Source organism: Eulemur rufifrons, chromosome 8 (genome assembly GCF_041146395.1).
Source record: "Eulemur rufifrons isolate Redbay chromosome 8, OSU_ERuf_1, whole genome shotgun sequence".
In the NCBI taxonomy this organism is placed as follows: domain Eukaryota; kingdom Metazoa; phylum Chordata; class Mammalia; order Primates; family Lemuridae; genus Eulemur; species Eulemur rufifrons.
The window spans coordinates 41,904,108-41,924,315 of record NC_090990.1 but is presented as its reverse complement, the minus strand read 5'-3'; the positions used below and the strand labels follow the sequence as shown (position 1 = coordinate 41,924,315).

The 20,208-nt window shown below is 43.8% G+C and overlaps 1 protein-coding gene across 1 annotated transcript in view; it reads left to right on the top strand.

The window, feature by feature from the left end:
* Window positions 1–20,208, top strand: part of PLPP3 (phospholipid phosphatase 3) — an 80,470-nt gene that overhangs the window by 32,135 nt on the left and 28,127 nt on the right. The window contains exon 2 of the mRNA XM_069480053.1: window positions 8,692–8,849. Within this exon, the coding sequence (XP_069336154.1) occupies window positions 8,692–8,849 (158 nt within the window). The remainder of the gene's footprint in view (window positions 1–8,691; window positions 8,850–20,208) is intronic.

Genomic DNA, 20,208 nt, shown 5'->3' with positions numbered 1-20,208 from the left:
TTTGTGACCTTTGACCTAGAACTGGAACCATGTAGCTTGATGGGGTACCTTGGAGTTCCCTGATGCCTTGGATTGCCTACCAGCATGATTTTGTTCTCATGGGGTGTCCAGTAATGCTCCAACTCTTTGTTTTTTGGCACTGCATCTGGCTCCAGTCTTGCCTTTTGATGGTCTCAAACTTTGGCCCTCCTAGGTGTCTGATGTCCTCCCAGTCCTTACGTTGTTTATTCTGCTGCCATGGGAACGTGGTGTTTTGTGGACACCTGGGTAGCATGGCTTGGATGGGAGAGCAAATGCTGACAAATGAATGTTTAACTGCTAGAAAAATAAAAATAAATGTTTTTCTTCACCGTAGAAAAACGGTGTACAGCCTTATGTAATCTTTTGAGAACGTATGGCAGGGTTCCTGCTGATATTTCTTCCCTGCGTTAGGGTTCCAGATCTTGCTAATCACAGTCTAAACCCTATCTGTTCACTTGATCCCAATACCTCCCTGGAATTATATAATCACAGTCTAAACCCTATCTGTTCACTTGATCCCAATACCTCCCTGGAATTATAAGATTTTATGAGCATACTTTTCCCTTGAGATCAGATTGCATTTGGAAAGTAGCTGGTGGCCCCACGGCTACTCGAGTGAGCTTTGGGAAGAATTCTGATCACATCTTACCACTGCACAAAAAGCTTCTGGTGACTCTCTGTCACATATAGAAGCAAGAACTGACATTTATTGAACCAGGTAATTACTGGGTATTTTATAAACTGTGTATTAGTTCTCACAATCAATTATGTACATTGGGAACTCTTGTACAAAATCTTACTGTACAGAGATGAAAACGAAGTTCAGAGAGGTAAAGTGGCTTGCCCAAGGTCACATAGCAAGCATGGCAGGTGGTAGAAATGCGGTATGAAATCCTATGTGCCTGACTCCGAAGTTCATGAATAAATTGGAAAAAAGGAAGGAGCAACTAGCCCTGCTGGGTTACATGGCTCAGTAAATCCTTTGTAGAAGAGATACAGAAAAATCCTGAAGGATAAATAGGAGTCTTCCAGTGGTACTTTAATCCAGATGTTAAAAGCATTACCTCATAGAGTTGTTAGGAAGATCAAATGTGATTACTTATGTAAGAGCTCTGACATGCTGTGTACACATATGATTCTTGTTGTGTCCTAGCTCTGGGCAGCCATATTACAAATGAACACATTTGGGTCATAAGGGAGACTGAGGCAGAGTGAGAGTGGCTGGATCTGTATAATTCTATCTCAACAGATAAGGTGAAGCCTTGGTTTCTGTCCTTGTTCAAGGTCGAGAGCTTTGTAGTTGACTTTCTAGGTTGCTTATACCTGCGTAGACATAGTTCATGTGTACTTCGCAATAAAAGCTAACTGGTCCCATCTCCGATTGAACTCTAGAGTCAGACTGTTCTATTACATATCATGTTTACACCTCTTATCAGCAGAGTGAACACTGAGACAGATTACAACCTCTCTGACTCTCAGTAATTTGGCTGTATCCTAATAATTAATTTATATGATTGCTTTGAGAGTTAAATCAATTGATACAGCCAAAGCTCCTGGCATATAGTAGGTGCTCAATGTATGTAAATTTACTCTCATCCTTATTTAAAAGAGGAATTGAAAGAAGTCTTGGGAAGTGACTCAGCTTTACCTAAGGTGGAGGGGTTTTGGTCCTGTTGGCTCTGTTAGTTGTGTTTTACTAGAAATAAAATACCTCATTTGTAAAATATATAATGGTGACAAAAGAGGTTTGGAGCTCTCAATGAAAGAACCCTGGGTTGCTGGTCAGTTTGTTTTATTTGCAGGTGAATGTGGCAACCTTTTAAAAATCTAACTGAAAAGGCCAAAATAGCCAGAATTGGGGGTTTTAAGAAGGCTGATATTAATTATTTTTAAAAATAAAATGTTTTCAGTTTAAGAACTTTCAAATAAGAAAGGCCATCCAAAGTTCTTTTTAATACCCAGTGTAGTATCTTGCTCATGTTTGTGTCCCCAGCACCTTACACAGTGCCCAATAGTCAGAAATTGTCCACACTTGTTTGTCAAATTGAACTAAAGACCTTGGACTTGGGGTCAGGAAACCCAAGCACCAGGACTAAATCTGCCATCAATTTCTTCATTACTACCAGTAGTTGCTTTGGGTTCCGACAGTCTTCTTTTTGTGACGAAAGGGCCTGAACTTTCCAGTACTGAAGAAGGAGCATTTGTCAAGGAAGACCTCTAGACCCAGAATATTGCATGCTCACACCAGCCAACAGCAAGTGTTTTTCATGGCAGCCTGTTTCAAAGGTGGAAAAACGCCTTCATAGTAAACTTAGTTTTGTCTCATCTGGATTGTGTCCAGTCTAAAAATCTGGACAAATATCGTAAACCAAAGAAAGTTTGCACACTTCTAAGACCAGTAGCAATTAATTACTTTAAATAGAAGCCCTGTCACTTATAAGCAACATAAATATTTGTATTTTGAACCTCTAAGTAGTAGTTGGGTTGACCATTCTGGCCTTCAGTGATTAAAAAAAAAAAAATCAGTTGGTCATATTTTAACAGGGAATACATTTATAAAGAAGGGGAGGGTCAGGCCACAGAGTAAGAAAACATGGGCCAAAAGACAGACAGACCTGGGTTCAAAACCCAGGGACCAATTTACTCGCTTGGGGATCTTGGACAAGTTATAAAACTTTCTGCCTCCATTTTCTGTTGGGCACTAATGAAAATAATAACCCATAACTTTTCACAGCTATTATGGAGATTAGATAAATGCTCAGCTTTTTTTTTTTTTTTTGAGACAGAGTGTTGCTCTGTTACCCTATGTAGAGTGCAGTGGCGTCATTGTAGCTCACTGCAACCTCAAACTCCTGAGCTCGGGCAATCCTCCTGCCTCAGCCTCCCAAGTAGCTGGGACTATAGGCTCTTGCCAAGATGCCTGGCCAATTTTTCTATTTTTAGTAGAAATGAGGTCTCACTCTTACTCAGGCTGGTCTCAAACTTCTGACCTCAAGAGATCCTCCTGCCTCAGCCTCCCAGAGTGCTAAGATTACAGGCATGAGCCACCTCGCCAGGCCTAAACTTCTTGAAAGTAGAAGTCCAGGGTCTTCAATATGTATTTCTAATATCTGGTTCAAATTGGGACCATTTTTCAGCTCTGCCTTTTAGGTTAACTGCTTAACCTTTCTGATCCCCAGTTTTTTCATTTGTGAAATGAGTAGAACAGCACCTACTCGTAACTCTGTACTGTAGGTAAGATGTGTAAAGTCTCGGTCAGTCCTAACAGCTGCCTGATTTGAGCAATTATGCTATAACGATGCCTACACAAGTATTGTATATCCAGTATTATGTTGTGGGTAGGTGTGCAGGCTTTTTGCAGATGTTAGCTTAATTATTACTCTCACAGATCCTGGACTTTGATCATTTTAAGGTAACTACAGATCGGTGTAAGTGGGAAATTGGACAACCCTGGAACAGCACTTGAAGGACTTTGTATATGGGGGGGATGGGAAGCCCCTCCCCAGTGCTCTGATTTTGGTCAGGCAAAAGTGCTACGATTTCTCCTTCACCTCCCAAACCCCCCACTGTCTTCCCACCCTCACCCAGGGCATTCTGGAAAGCACTTTGAGAGGAGGAGGCTGTCTTTAATTTTGTGCAAAGGTGAAGCTGTGGCTGCAGGGAGCAGGGCTTTGGGGCTGGGTCACTTCAGTAACACTTCCCACATGACTTTATCAATGGGTGGGCCACGAAAACCTAGCCTGTGTTTTTGTACACCCCACCCCCAAACCACCCAACCTGCCCAAGTGTTAGTTTTTCAAAGCCGGAGAAGTTTCAAAGGCCTGAACCCAACACAGGGCCTTTCTTCACACTTTGATTTTCTGCTCATTGAGTGTTTGTCCGTGAGTTCGTGTTTCACCTCCTCTGCAGCCTACATATCCCAGGAAGTCCCTGAAGGTATAGAAAGTTAATTGATCCTTGATTAAAAGGAGAAATGCTTGAGTCTGGGTCTGGGTCTCTCACCAGATTTTTTTTTTTTTTTTTGTCCTGCTTTGCAAAAAATCTCGTAAGGTACCTTTTATTGTGGATAAACCTAAATTTCAGGATATTGGCTTCAGAGTTTTGATTAAATTAGATACCTAGCACGTGTGTGGTACATAGTGAAGGTTCAGTGTACATTAGTCAGTGCTGTTGCCTTGACTATTTCGAACAGTGCCTTTTTGTCTTCAGAAGCCATGAGATTTGCTGAGCATCAGCTAATTTATTAACACTCAAAGGTGCTTCATTCTCTGTTTTAAGTGACTCATTTACTCTTGAAAGCACCCAAGATCATTTGAAATCTGTCCAGCTCCATCACTTCCTTGCAGAGTGACTCTAGTAAGTCACTTTAATCTCTTTGAACCTTAGGATGGCTTAACATGTTAGTTTTCAATGGCTGTTTCTCCTATTAGCCTTTGGGCCACTGAAGGTTGGAACAGCCTCCTTCGTCTCAGTAGCCTAGTTAGCACCTAGACCAGAGTAGGAGCCCGAGCTGTCAGCCGGCATAGTTTATGTGGGGATCCTCAACAGTTTATGTGTAGAATAGTTGTTTAGTAAATGTTACCTGTTATTAATACTATTCTCTGTGCTATTTTCCCTTTCTTCCCTTCATTATCTACTTGTATATCTCTTCTAGCTCTGTAGCAAAGTTTAAAACTGTATTCTTATAACAGCTATCAGTTTTGTGACTGCCGGTACTGGAATCCGTAAACTGCAGATTTTTCATAAGTGTATTTAGCCCTGGGGCTTCAGAAACCTCTCTTCATATATAAAGGTCAACTCAAACCTCCCACTCCCTGTGGGATACCTTTGGTGTCACTAGTAGAGCAGCCTTTTGTGCCCTCATGGTACTCTACACATACATCAGTCATCACACTAGCTATTTTAGTGCACTTATTTTTGTGACTTTCTTACAACACTATGAACTTCTTGAGGGCAATTACTATGATGTATTCACCTCTAGAATCCCATTGCCTGGCACTGGGAATTTTCTTGAAATGAAATGATAAGGGACTGTAGTGGGTGCTATTAAAGATGGTGCCAGTCTTGGAAATGGAGACTCTGCTTTGGAGAAGAACATCCTGTTTTCTGTGTCCTGGAGAGGCAAGGCATGGTATTATGTCTCTCAAGGACTAGCTGCCCAGTTGGGGGAATGTTTGTGCTTTTTCCATCAACTGCAGGGCATCTGTGGTTACTCTCTTCCTGGATCAAAGGCAAGATTTGATTGGCATCACCCACAATAATACTGCAAGTTTGTAGGGGAGAAAGAAAAAGGCGCTGGGTTTTCTAAATGCCATCTCCATGCCTTTTCAAGAAAATAAACAGGACATATTCAGCTCCAAGTTCTTGTCTGTTTGCGGTCATCATCCACACAATCAGAACTGGAAACCCTCCCCATGCCATAGGCAAAGAAGGAAGAAAAAGGACTGGGACTGTTCCCAGTTTGAGGGAGGGCAAAGAACTGACCAGACAGATTTTCTTCCCTAGCCATCTCTGGGGGACCTTTTTTTCCCCCTTCTCCCTTTTCACATTTATTGAGTGCCCACAGTGGGCCCCAGACTCTGTGCTGACATTACCCAATGCTGTTGCCTCGACTTTCTTCCACCTGAAACTTCCTGGACTGATTCTGAGTCTATGTGTCCTCCCCTAATGGATCGTAAGCTCCCTGAGGGCAGGATCTGGGTCACCTCTGTATTCCTTGTGCTTGATATATATAGTTAAGACTTGAGGCCGGGCGCAGTGGCTCACGCCTGTAATCCTAGCACTCTGGGAGGCCGAGGCGGGTGGATCGCTCAAGGTCAGGAGTTCGAGACCAGCCTGAGCAAGAGCGAGACCCCGTCTCTACTAAAAATAGAAAAAAATTATATGGACAACTAAAAATATATATATAGAAAAATTAGCCGGGCATAGTGGCGCATGCCTGTAGTCCCAGCTACTCGGGAGGCTGAGGCAGGAGGATCGCTTGAGCCCAGGAGTTTGAGGTTGCTGTGAGCTAGGCTGACGCCACGGCACTCACTCTAGCCTGGGCAACAAAGTGAGACTCTGTCTCAAAAAAAAAAAAAAAAAAGACTTGATAAATTTTTGTTGCATAAACGAATGAGTGAATACATCAACTTATAATATCATCCCCAAATCTCAAAGTTAGATTTCATTCTTCCCATTGAACGGATGAGAAAAAGCGCTTTGGAGATGTGAAATAACTTACTCCAGTAGTAAGGAGCAGTGTTAAGATCATTAACCCAGTTCTGTCTAACTCCAACGCTCTTTTATATGTGCTTTATTGTCCATAGAAACATATGTTTTACAGGCCTATCATGTGAGCACTATTAAAAGGAGACGCTAAGGGCCTGAGAGTGTAGCACAAATGTGCGGAACTTGGGATCTGTTCCCTTCCTGAGTTTATTAGCAACGCTTTGGCTCCTAGGCACCACAGAGGCTGCAGCTGAACTTTTTTACCGTGATACGTGGAGCTTTAAAAGCAGACTATTAATATCATACTGCTGGCTTCTCAGCTACTTCTGATAGCCAACTTGGTCACATTTCAAAAGGTTTAGGCAGTGGCACAAAGATGGTTCGGGCCCATGTGATATCTCTCCCAGGGCCCCAGCCCCAAAAGATCAGCTGACTGCCCTTGTCATTTCCAAGCCAGAACATTCATCCACTGCCTACCCCAGCCCCCCTCCTCCATTGCAGAGACGAGGTTTCAAAACCTAATGGCAAATGCCTTTCCAGGGCCCCTCTGTGTTTACTTTGAGAAGGTCAGGCACAATACCGTGGTGTGTTGCTGTTCTTTCTTTTCAAAGCACCAGTATGCATTTGATAAAGTAAATTGTTGTTCTAGCAGGAAGCAGTTAGGGGTCACAAAATAAATAGCCGTAGAATTCAAATAAATCTGAAGAATAAAACCAAATAAATCCATGTGTGTATGCACAGTGATACATAAATACACTTTTTAGAAAGTGAGCATTTTTATCGCTGCCAGTCTGGACCGAAGTAATTGAAAAATTGTGGAGTTCATGGTACATTCTTTTTAGAGGCGGTCTGGGGCTTTGAGCAACATGATGTGACTTTAGTTCTTTTGGAAAAACATGAAAATGGAATTTTATCTTTTAAGCAACCGCTTATCTCGGAATTTTTCAGCTAATGAAATTCACATTTGGATGAAACCAATTTGCAAAGTTAAATTGGGGATTTAGGCATTTGGAGGGTGGACTAAGAGGCCCTGAATGAGCGAAATACTCTGAGTCTCTGTTCTCTCACTTGAAGATGGGTGATGGTGGTGCTTAAATGATGCTTCAATGCAAAAATGGATGTAAAGTACCTAACACGTTGTGAGTGCACAGTCAGTGGTGGCTGTTACTACCAAGGTGTTTTTTTGTGGTCTTTTCTGGTCCTGAAATTCAGTCAAAGTCCTAGTCCTTTTACTTTGCGAAGTGGCATTAGAGCTTGGTGTTGCTCTTGGGTAGCAGGGGAGCAAGGGGTGATTCTGTTTAAGTGACTAGCACGAACCAGCACTGAGTCTCTGTGTGCTGTCTTCTCGGAGGGTGAGTGCAGGGAGCAGCAGAGCGTGACGCTGGAGAAATGTCCAGGTCGTGGAAACTTCTAAAGCTAAACTTAGAGACTTTATCTTACCCTGTGCAATGGGGAGTCTTTGAAGAGGCTTTAACAAGGCAGTGGGATGCTCATGGGAAGGGGCCCTTCAGGAAGCAAACTGGTGCATATAGGTGGGAGGCCAGGAGGCTATGACACTGATTAGGAGGCTGTTGGAGTGTCCAAACAAGAGTTATTGTGGGCCTTCACTTTTGCCTCAGGGTTCTGTGGACTTTTCCTGGCAGGTGATGGGCTCCATTCGCCATGACCTTTGAGACATGGCATCTGAGCTGGCCGGTGATAACTGGCAGCAGCTGCAAGAGCTGCCCGGTGCTCCCGGCTGCCCCCGGGCTCCTGTCCAGGTCTGCAGGCAGCAGGGCTGAGCTCAGCTCTGCTCAGTCTTGTTAACTCTTTGAACAGTGAAAGAAAAGGCTTGAAATGGCATTCATTGAGCAGCTACTATGTGCCAGCTACTGTGATCTCATTTAGCCATCACCACAACTCATTTTACTTGTGGGGACAGTGAGGCTCAGGGAGATGGAGTGTGGGGACCAGAGGCCACGCCACTGGGAAGTGGTGGATCTAGATTCAAATCCAGGTTATCTGACTCTGAGGCTGTGCAGCATAGCCTTAGGATGCACTTCTCAAAGGGGAGATGATTAAGACCTTAAAATGAATGCCTTTGGAGGCATAATGGGATATCATTAGATTTGGGGCTATATGAGTAATTATTTGAATGAGGCTTTAATTTTCAGCAGAGTATTGTAGAACAGAGGGAAAACCTCTGCTCTGGCTCTTCCACTGCCTCCCTCTGAGCTCCTGGGCAGAAGAGAACAATGCCACTCTCTCCTTAGGGGTGACGAAAAGGGGAAAGGGGATGCGAATTGCGTACTGGGAGCTCTGTAGACTGTAGATCGCTACAGATGAAAGGAATTAATGCCACCATCAGGGTTATTTGGGGTGGTCTTTGCTGTAGGTTGCCACTCTTTGGCTTCCTTGCATTGACAGTTTCTCTTCCCTTATCTTTTTTGCTGGTATATGCCCTGGTTCCACCTTGACCAGCGAGCCTACCCTTCCTCATCATCGAGACGAGCACCATCAAGCCTTACCACCGAGGGTTTTACTGCAACGATGAGAGCATCAAGTACCCGCTGAAAACTGGCGAGACAATAAATGACGCTGTGCTCTGCGCTGTGGGGATCGTCATCGCCATCCTCGCGGTAAGTGTCCAGACGCTGCCGCGGTCAATCCTGTCTGACTTCCTCCTGGATTATAATATTGTAGAACGTCTGAGCCAACAGAGACAGGTACCAAGTAGAATTTCATTTGATTAATACTATTTATTTCATGCAGCTAATTGTATTACTAAACGCCAACATTTCCTGTGAAATGTATATACATGCTAAGCCCCGTTCTCAAATATTTCACATGCATTATCCTCACAACAATCCAATGAAGTGAAGATATTCTTATCTTTATTCTATAAATTAAGAAATGGAGATCCACAGAGTAAAAGTAATTTGCCCAAGATCATGTGGTTAATAAGTTGTAGAGTTGAGATTGGACCGGGTGGTCTCTTACCCCAGAGTTGGAGCTCTGAGCCACTGTGCTATAAAGCTGAACCCCAGAGAGGGGGAAATACTTTGTCAGCTTCCGCAGGCATTTTCTGTGTTTTCTCCACACCATTGCTGTGCTGGTGTAATAGTGATAACGCCACTGGTATTCTCTGGCATACTGTTTAGTTCCCTTGGCTGTGCTGCCAAGGTAAATAGGACGTGGAATCCAGAGAAATAGGTTCTAGACCATGGCCCTCACTCACACATTGTATACAACCAAGGATTATCATTGTGCTTTACAGCATTGCAATAAGGCGCAAAATATTAGATCACAAATATTAAAATAATTTGCAACCTCTGAATCGCTGAGCAGATTACTCATATGCAGGTGTAAAGTCTAGATTTACATGTCCAGGTCTTTCCTCAAAGGGTAAGATCCTCACTGAGGATAGTGCAAAAGTGTGCCATGGACTTTGACAAGGACCAGAGTTATTGTGAGCAATGGTAGCCTCATGGGAATTGGAGTATGGCCTACCTGGGCCCTACGTGGAAGGTCAACACCCTGTTTTAGATGTGTCCACATAAGGAAGAGGAAGGAGAGGATAATTGAAATCCATTCTTATAGTTTGTGAGTTAGACATTCTCACAGCTATCTTTTCCACACCTCCAGTATTTTCTAAGTTTGTTTTTTGCTCTTAAATCCCCACCATGTGGGTGATAGGGATAGATATCATGCCCACCAGGGTCATAAATTCTCATCTTAGGTCCTTGAGTCACCCTTCTGTTGAGCGTAGCCTAGAAACTTATCTTTGGCCTGTGTTAAAAGCCAAGAAGGAAAGTGTTAATATTAAGGATATTTAAATATGAAATAAGTGCTATTATCCCCATTGTACAGAGAGAGAATCGGAATCCCAAAGGAGTTAAATGACATGCTGCAAGTCCACAGCTAGTAAAAATTGGGGTTCAAGCCTGTGCCTGGCTTATTTCAAAGATCTCTTTCCATCTTTCAGATTTACCTTTCAGGATGGCTAACCTACCCAAAAGAACTGCTCAGGGGGATAGGCGGTTAGCTTGTCTGGCCTACTCTGGATCAAATGTAAGCTGCTGATGTTACATGAACCGCATTTCATGAAGTTTTCCTTTTGACTTGCCCGTACTAGGGGTTGGTTGTAAACTTTGAGACCCCTCTTTGTTTTTTAATAACATCGTAAACCAGGCATACAATCAACAGCTTGAATTTGGGGAGGGGGAAGGGAGGCTAGTAGAATTCTTTCCAACCTTTAAAAGAAAAACAGTCCATTTGGCAACCGTAGTAGTTTCTTCAAGGTGGACTAAGGATCTTTGTGTTCAAAAACTGAAAAATGAAAGGTCTAATTTTGCTATTTGCTCCAAATTGACAGTTGTGGGATTGGGTTCTCTAGGAAGAATGGCTTTCCCTGAAAAAGGCGTTTGTCATGGAAGGCAAATAATTGCACGGTATCTTATGCTAAGGTTTGAACAGGTGTTTTTGACGGTTGGAGGATCAGTTAATTGAATGCTTTGAGGGAGGCCTGTAAACCCAGGAGTGTGGTGAGATAAGAGCAGCACAGGACGTGAATGTCACGTGCTTTTCTCGCTCTCTCCGTGGCCTTATTCCTGGCTAGTGGGCGGCTAACAGTCACAGTGCTGTGGAAAGAGACACTCTTCAGAGAGTCCGTGAACCAGGAAAATCACTGGTTTCTCCAACCCTCATTTTCCTCATCTGTAAAACGGGAATGGTGTTTGGATTCCCTCAAGGGGATTGCTGGAAGAATCAAATCCGTGCGATAATTGCTGGCAATGCTCTCTGTAGCAGTGGGCTAGCTGGAATGTGCAGATTCTTTTAGATGGGAGTGGTTCTGGTTTCTGACCTGACTCCAGGATGGGCAAAGAAAAATGCTAAAGTAGCTTCTTTGGGATCCATGCGTTCCTTCCCGTCCTTCCTTCTCCAAGCAAACCTCCAGGTCAGCAGCTCTTGCCCTGCTGCTTGCCAAGGCTAATCTTCTCCTCGAGGGATACCAGCATTTTAAAGAAAAATCTGCTTTGGAGAGCTTAGTTGTGTCTTGCCCCCTTCCTCATGTCATGTTGATGTTTTAATTACAATGCTTCCTGACCTCCCAGGTTTCCTTGAAACAGTCATGTGCTGGGGCCTTGTTTATAGGATGTCTAGCAGTGTTGCTTCCCCGTTCCTTACAATGTCAGCAAAATAGGTTTTTAAATAGTGCTATCTTATAGTGCACAGACACATCGGCCAAGAAATTACTGCAATAATTGTTATCTTTTGTCAAGTGCTACTGTGTGCCAGAGAAACACGTGAACTATGTTCATGTATTACACCTTTGAAGAAACCCCAAGAGCTAGGTATTCTTGTGGTTTTCAGCTGAGCATGGAGTTAAAGGCAAATACTTTGGTTCCCATCTGAACTTCTCTGCTGTAGAATGTGTGACAAGTTAATTAACCTCATTGAGCCTCAGTAAATTCATCTGTTAAATGGAGATAGTACATCTACTTACTAAGGTTTTGAGAATTAAATGAGCTAATGTATATAAAGTAACTCAGTGCCTGGCACCTATATTAATAGTATACTCAATAGATGTTAACTATTTCTGTTATAAATGAGTAAACAGTCAGAAAGTGGTGAAGTGACTTAGCCAGAGGTTGTATCTGGTAAAAATGGAGTCAGGAAAGGAACTCCAGCCTTTGGTTAGACGTCTCCCACTCTGCCCTTGTATTAATAGTTACACAGCAGAACCCAGGTCTCCTGACTCTCACTCCTCTTTGCGATAGTACTTTTACCTCCTGATCCAGCTGTCCTTGAACTGCAGCTGGAGGCACACGTGAAATGTGGGCTCCTAAGGAAGTCTACCAGCCTGCCTACCTGCCACAGCTACCACGAGTACTCACAGAAAAAAGGAACAGCAGAGACCTTGGTGGCAAAGGGAATCATTCGCTTTGTTATACTCAATTCTGGAAAAGCTATACAGCTTAAATGAAAAGACAACAACAACAACAACACATTTCACACTCTCCCGTCCTGACTGGCTGTAAGGGCCTGGCTGGCTCCATCCAGGATCTGCTTCGGATCAGAGTGCATGAGTGACAGTCTCGGAGGGTGGAGGGGCACAGAACTGGAAATCGAATCATCCTGCTACTTGCTGTGCTGGGCCTTCTCCTGTCGAATGTCAGGTTTGTTTAAAAAAGCAAGAGCAGCCTTGGCTGATGCGATGCCCTGGCTGCCGTTCGCACGGCCCCCACAACAAAGGAATGGGATGGCAATGCAGGAGACCAGAGTGGTTTAGAGATGCAAATCCTCAGAAGTTATGGAGAAAGCAGACACCTTTCCATGGCAGGAGATATGGAAAAACCTAGTCATTTTGACCTCTTTTTCAGATGTATCTCAGATTCTGGAATTATAGCATAATAGGAATTCCTTCCAAATCCACAAAGCAATGGTTCCTATCCCTGCCTTGCAAAGGCTTAATGACTCTAGCAGCAGTGAGATTAGGAGCAAACAGTAAAATATCATCTCCTATCTCGCCTCCTCTCAGTTTTGCCTTGCGCTCTACTGGGAAGAGTATTATGGGCAAATATTTTAATAGGGAAAAAATGTTCAGTATTCTTTTTAAAAAAACATGGGCTTAGTAGTTGTCTTGGTCGGACCCCGAAAGCAGTTTATGTAGATTCTTAATATCTAGGAATTGACACACGGGTGAATCACGGGTGAATTCCCCTCTCCCTCTAGCCATAAAAATGCTCCTTTTTCTCCCACCCCCTGCTGGAATCTGACTTCTGTAATGATATTCCTAACTACAGAAAAAGCTCAGACTTTGCTGTTATCTGACTTAGGTTCATGCCCCAGCTTCTGTGCTTACTCATTCTGTTACTCGTCCCTCAACCTCAGGCAAGCCACTGAGCCCCTTGAACTACACTTTCCTTTTCTGTACATGGGTGACAATAGTTCACCAACTCTATAGGCTTGTTTTGGTTGTCAAATCAAGTGATACTATGTGTGTGATCAGTGAGAATTATCCTTTTTATTTCTGTAATGTACAGTTTACAAAACGGCCTTTATGTGTACATTCTTATTTGCACCTGGTAGTAATCCTGGGAGGTTGAATGTTAGAGCTAAGTCAACTGGGACTCAAGGATATTAAGTGACTCTCCCATAACTAATTAGTGGCAGGGCAAGACTAGGGGTCCTCTGATTCCAGGGGCCTTTTAAGTCATGGCCCTACTGCCTGCCTTCCACACTGACTTATCAGGTACCTGTGGTGTGTCAGGTACCAGGGACATGGTGGTAAACTCCAGCTGGATGAGCTGCATGTTGTCTTGTGTCACTAAACTGCCAGTGGCTGCCCCATCTCGAGCAGGCAGATGGCACCTTTAATGCATACTGCCTTGTGGTGTGATTTGTGTACAGGGCTTGTCTCCCCTGATAGATGATAGGTTCCTGGAAGATGGAGGCCAGGTCTTTTCCTCTGGCATATGGTAGGTACTAAGTAAACACCAAGCAGACATCTTCTCCAGGAAGAATTCCTCGGCTGCCTCCTCCCCCACCTTCCAAAGGTCCTAGAGAACCCCGGGCCCACCTCTGTCCTTGCAGTTACTGTGCTGAATTGTCGTGTCTATTTAATTGTCTATTTCCTGGCTACCTTGTTAGCAGCACAGGGAAGAGACTGATCTGATTAGATCTGATATTGCTAGTGCAAGGCACAGACCTTGGTGCTCACTATAAGTCTGTAAAAATCATGAAGAGGCTGTAAATTGGGGTCATTAGGTCAGAAGATGTCAAAGGATCTGTGGAGCAGAGAAAAGTGTCCTATTTTCTTCCCTAAAATCTTAAATATGCTCCATGAGGCACATGGGAACACTCTGTACCACATGCAGATTTCTTGCTGGAGAGACAAGAAGAAGCGCTTATACCTCCAAGACTTGTTTATTCAGTATCAAGCTTCAGTTTGCCCACATCTGGACTTCATTAGTTCCTCCCCATCCCCCACCTCCCTTTATCTGCGAGAGGCCTGCCAAGAAAACAAGGTTCCCCAACGTTGCCTCCTCATTAAAGGTTAGTCGAGATTTCAACTCTGAAAAAAGTGAAGCTGTGCTGGCCCAGTGGTGCGTTAGTGGGAGACCCAGTCCCCTAGTTTACAATCCACTGCGTCTGTGCAATTACTGAGACCACCAACAGAGAGAAGCCACATTAATCCTGCAACTGTGTTGTCCTGTCCCCTGATCGGATGGCTACAGAGTTCTTCTGAGACCTTCTTATCCCTGGAGGGGGACGGCGGGAGGGGCATCATTTGTGACTTGACAGACACAGGCTTTGAGATTGCACTGTGTAGGCAGGACCTGGTTTGTTCCCTTTCCCCACCACCCGGGACAGCAGCAGTTCTTCCTTAGTTATGCACAGTTCTTAGGGATTCGTGACTATTTGAAACACATATAAAACATGAAGGTGACAATATTCTATGTTCCAAGCGGTAATGCTCAGGGGACTGAGAGATGCGTGCTGTGTCAGTCAGTGTGTGTTGGGGATGGGGTGGAGAATCGGGTGACATTTATGAGCTATTTAATGGACTGGAAACGAATATGCCTGATCTTAAATCCTCTTCTCTACTGCATTTTACAAAGGAGGGGCATGCAGAGGCTTTCAAGGGTGAAGTGACTAGTCCGCAGTTACTCTGCTTGGTGAATGGGGAGCAGGAATGGAAACCCAGGTCTGTCTGGCTTTCAAGCCCAAGTGCTTTAACAGACATTTCTGGAAGGCCCACTCTGTGCTGGGTGCTAGCAGAGTGCTCTCTATTTAGTTAGCTATAAAAGCTTTTACTTACTGGGCTGGAAGAGCTAAATGTATGGAGGAAGATAAAACAGCTAAACCACTGGACAGATAACTGCCTGAGATCAACAGTGTGCATCAGTGGTTTGCATAGAAGGCTACCACCTGCTGTATTTAGGCAGATGTTTGGTGAAGCAGGCATTGTGGTAGGCACCTCGGCCTATCAGCTGATGTGCAAACCACAGATTTTGCCCTTGGAGCTTGTGGCCTAGAGGGGATGCAAGACAAGAATAAGGCTGACTACACTCTTAGACCCTCAAGGAGAGGAAAGAATTAGTCTAAGAATAAGATGAGAGGCAGGGTAGTGCATGGTGGTAGGTCCTAGGGAGGTGAGAGCTTCAAGGACAAAATGTGTCAAAAGCTGTAGATCGTCTGAGATATAAATAAACAGCTTGGGAGTTCAGAGGAAGATGACTTAAGGCTATTGTCATAGGCTAAGTCTTTATCATCATCATGATCTTCATCATTCACTGAGGATCTCATTTAATTATTACAACAACCCTGCTTTTGGTACTGTCGTCATCCCCATTTTTATGGATAAGGAAACTGAGGCTTAGAGAGCTCAGTTGTCTAAGACTCATAAGTGAAAGAGCTAAAACTCTAACCCAGTACACTAGTTGGCACTTGAGCTCTGCTTTGAAGGATGGGTGGGATTTTCATCAGAGATCCCCACCTTCCAGGCGGGAAGAGGGGATTGCTTCAACAATGGCAGAGACTCTGAAACAATGAAAGGTCTTCAGGGAATGCAGAGCAGACCTATTTGGCTGGATAAACAGTTCAATGCTAAAGAATTTTTACTTCAAGTAATTGGCTAGAGAAATATGAGAGTATTTTAAGGTGGCTTGGTCAGTTTCCTAACCAAGGTAAGGATGAGCCTGAACCACAGTGGTGACCATGCAAGGGGAATAGAGAGAAAAAGATGGATGTGAGAGACCTTGCAAAAGTAGGATGAACAATGGGATCAGGCACAGGAAGGGGTCTAAGATTCCACATCTCTGCAGTTATATACCTGGTGGCATCTTGAGTAGAAATAGAGGGAAGAGAAGTGAAGTTTGGGCAGGAGTTGGAATGGGTGTGATCTTATACTTGGTTAGTTTGGTGTACTGATAACATCAGTTTGATTTTGAGTTGGGAGATTTAACAGAAGATTGGAATAGGGCTGATGGGTTAAGAGGTAGGCTGGAGAGAGAGAGAGAGATATGCCCTTTTGGGGGTCATCTTCAGAGAGGTAATCATTGAAGCTATCGAAGCAGCTGAGATCACAGCAGAACGCCAGGGACACAACCCTAAGAAGACCACATTTATTGGGTAGAAGCCAGATAAGCAACCACTAGAAGAAGGAGAAAAGTGTTTAGAAACAGAAAGAAAAACATGGTGGTGCCCAGGAAATTCAGCGTCAAAAAGGAGTAAGAGCTTGGCAGTAGGCCATGCTGTAGAAGAAAGAGCCAGGAGATTCTTGCATGGACTGGCAGGGCTGGCCATCTAGGAGGCCCATGGCTCTGAGTCCCTGACTTTTGGGAAAATAATGATGCTTCATGCTTCAGACTGTCTTCTTCATAAGCCTTATGGGCACAGGGTGGCCACTGCTGATTTCAACCATAAATAGCTCCTGTGGGCTCTCTCTGGCTTCTTTGCTGTCCATATTCTGTTTAATAGATAGTGGAGTTTTGACTTAGCCATAAAGCCCAGAAACTCCACTGGTGGCCTTGGACAGATCTATGTCCTCGTTACCTTTTCTATGAGGCACTGATCTCCTGCATAAGAAGCTAAAGATAGGCCGGGCGCGGTGGCTCACGCCTGTAATCCTAGCACTCTGGGAGGCCGAGGCGGGTGGATCGCTCGAGGTCAGGAGTTCGAGACCAGCCTGAGCAAGAGCGAGACCCCGTCTCTACTAAAAAAAAATAGAAAGAAATTATATGGACAACTAAAATATATACATACAAAAAATTAGCCGGGCATGGTGGCACATGTCTGTAGTCCCAGCTACTCGGGAGGCTGAGGCAGTAGGATCGCTTAAGCCCAGGAGTTTGAGGTTGCTGTGAGCTAGGCTGACGCCACGGCACTCACTCTAGCCCGGGCAACAGAGTGAGACTCTGTCTCAAAAAAAAAAAAAAAAAAAAGAAGCTAAAGATACCCAGGTGAGAGAAGAATCAAAGGTTAACTTTCTAATCAATTATTTCTAGTCACTAAAGATACTGTACTTTTTTGCAGTAGTTGGAGCATTTAGCTCCAGAGAAAATACAGCCATACTTCAGTCTCCATCCTTAGAAACAGGACTCAAGTACGTTACATTTTTCCTTTCCCTTGGGACTGAGACATAAACTGAGAAAAATGATTCTCCCTTCATGATTCCACATCATCAAATGTTTGTTGAATGAATCTTTTCTGGGCAGAAAGAAGTTCACCAACCCACATAACTGAGATGTGAAAGAACAACTTGGCCCTCTGTGGCTAGCAAGGACTTAGATGTACAAGGACTTACAAGATCACAGGACCTTACTGGGTATTCTCTATACACCTGTCTTGCTGGAGGCGTAGATACTGCTGCCTGCTGGGACTTCTAAGAAAAAGCCAGCTTGATGCCATCGGGAGAGGCACGGGAATTAGGATGAGGAGGTCCAGGCTTCAGTGATAATCTTGTCACTGCCTAATTTTTGATCTAAGGTGATTCACTGGCCTCTCTGGCCTTCACCATACTCATTTGTAAAGTGTTGCTAACAATTTAGGAATTCATAGTATGTTGTGAGAAGCACACAGCATGGTGGGTATGAAAGTGCTTTGTAAGCTGTCAAATGCTGTGCTAATATTACTACTAAAGCAGATCAGAATATAGGGAAGTTTGTCCTTCAGACTTAGCAGGGGAAGAAGATGAGTTCTCAGTCTCTAAAAGAAGGATTATTGAGACACTAAGTGCAAAAATATTACTTTTCTTGGGATAATTTGTAAATAATAGAGTGGAATGTTAAAAATAACACAGAACAGTACAACAGGGTTGTCCTTTCTGCACTGGGTTTAGACTTCTCTTCTGTTTTATTCCCCTGAAAAAGACATCCTGGATAAAGTGGTCAAAACCAACATCATCTATCCACACATTTTCTGGTTCTCCCTTGGTGGGGGTGGCACTTTCCAAACTCTTCCATTTGGAATGTTCTCTTCTAAGGCCCTCTTTTTGGAAAATATTTTGGAAGAGATACTCTCTACAAAGTATGCTTTAGTTTTTGTTTTTGTTTTTCCCTTTCTCCTGTGGAAAGAGAAAAGAATTTAACTTTTGCAGCACTCTCCTGATGGGTGCGAGGCATTTGGCATATCACCTTATTGAATTCCCTGGCAATCCTGCTAGGTAGGTATTCTTAATCTTAGTTTATAGGTGAGTACATCTAAGCCCAGAAAGGTAGAGTCACTTGCCTAAGGTAATAGACAGGATTATCCTTTACTGCTTCTTTCACCACCCCCTGCTCTGTCCTTTCCCAAAAGTCCATCCTAATGTGTTTTCATCTTTTCTCTCCAGAACAGTTTAATATTTAGGGAAATATGTGGACAGTTGAGCTCTTTTTCACCAGAAAGACAAGAAGAGGAGCTTTCTTGCAGTTGGAGACAACCTCCCTCCAAACTGCAGCCATTCGCGGGCAAGGACTGATCCCTTTCTGTCCCCTTGTAGCTTAATTGCAATGCTTTCCCATTTTATTAGTTTCCAGATTCTGTGCCAAATGCTTTAAAAGGCAGGTAGGGGAGAATTCTCCTCTGCTTGCCTGGCAGCTTGCCATCGCCCCCAGAATCTATTGCTTGCTGCTGCAGAAAGGGATCAACACTGAAGGCATTTTTCTCAGCAGTGAAATTTACATATCAGAACCTTGCTGACTGAGGCAGAAATGAGGGCTCCAGGGGCGGGAGTCTGGGGCTGGGGACAGAGCCTTTGTAGGGGGAGGGGGAGGGAAGAGCTTATTTTATTACCCAGGAATAAAAACATTGTGAGTAATGAATAAAGTCCGAAAGCAGTAAATCTGGGACTCCAGAGTTAGGTGTGTAACGTGTCGGAGAACAATTTAAGCCTTCGTCTCTTCTGTGGAGGTGAGGTATTCCGGCTGCCTTTCACAGCCCGAATTTCATTAAATGGCCTTTTAAGGGTTAGGATTACAAGAAGCCAAGTCCGGCTGGTTCATAATGATGATTTATGGCTGTGTTGTCGACTCCCCAACCCTTCTGTACAAAGGGATAGAGAAAATACATAATTTGTTGCTCATTAACTCCAAAATCTGTCAGGGCTGCCCCAGAAGCCATGTGGTCCTGGAGTCATGTGTCTGCTAAATGGCTTCAGCCTGGCCCTCTCCTTAAAAATCTGCAATTGCTATTCTACAGTGGAAATACAGAAATAATAAAATTATCTCAGTGGAGTCTGCTGTGGGTCTTTGAACGTAAGAGTCAGAATACCTGGGCTTTATTCTTTTTTTTTTTTTTTTTTTTTTTTTGAGACAGAGTCTCACTCTGTTGCCCAGGTTAGAGTGAGTGCCGTGGCGTCAGCCTAGCTCACAGCAACCTCAAACTCCTGAGCTCAAGCTATCCTCCTGTCTCAGCCTCCCGAGTAGCTGGGACTACAGGCATGCGCCACCATGCCCGGCTAATTTTTTCTATATATATTTTTAGCTGTCCATATAATTTCTTTCTATTTTTAGTAGAGGTGGGGTCTCGCTCTTGCTCAGGCTGGTCTCGAACTCCTGAGCTCAAACGATCCGCCCACCTCGGCCTCCCAGAGTGCTAGGATTACAGGCGTGAGCCACCGCGCCCGGCCTGGGCTTTATTCTTAATTAACTCTGTCACTTACTAGCGTCAGATCTTCACATAAGTCACCACTTCCCAGAGCCTTAGTATTTCCAGCTATAGAATGGACATATCTTCTTCATAAAGAAGATGAAATGAAACTAAAGTGCAAAAGAAATGTAAGTGATGGCTGCCATTATTCGCATTATTAGGAATTTGAGGTACCATAAAATGTTCTCCGCACCTCTTTGTCTTCCCCTGATAGGAAGAAGCATTTTAATTTGCAATTTATTCTCTTAAGACCATGGCCCTGAAAATGGAAATTTTAGAAGGATGGGATGTTAGAGTTGAAGAGTCCATGAATTGTGATAAACCCCCTTTTCTCTCTCTAAAGTGACAGAAGCAGAGGTGACT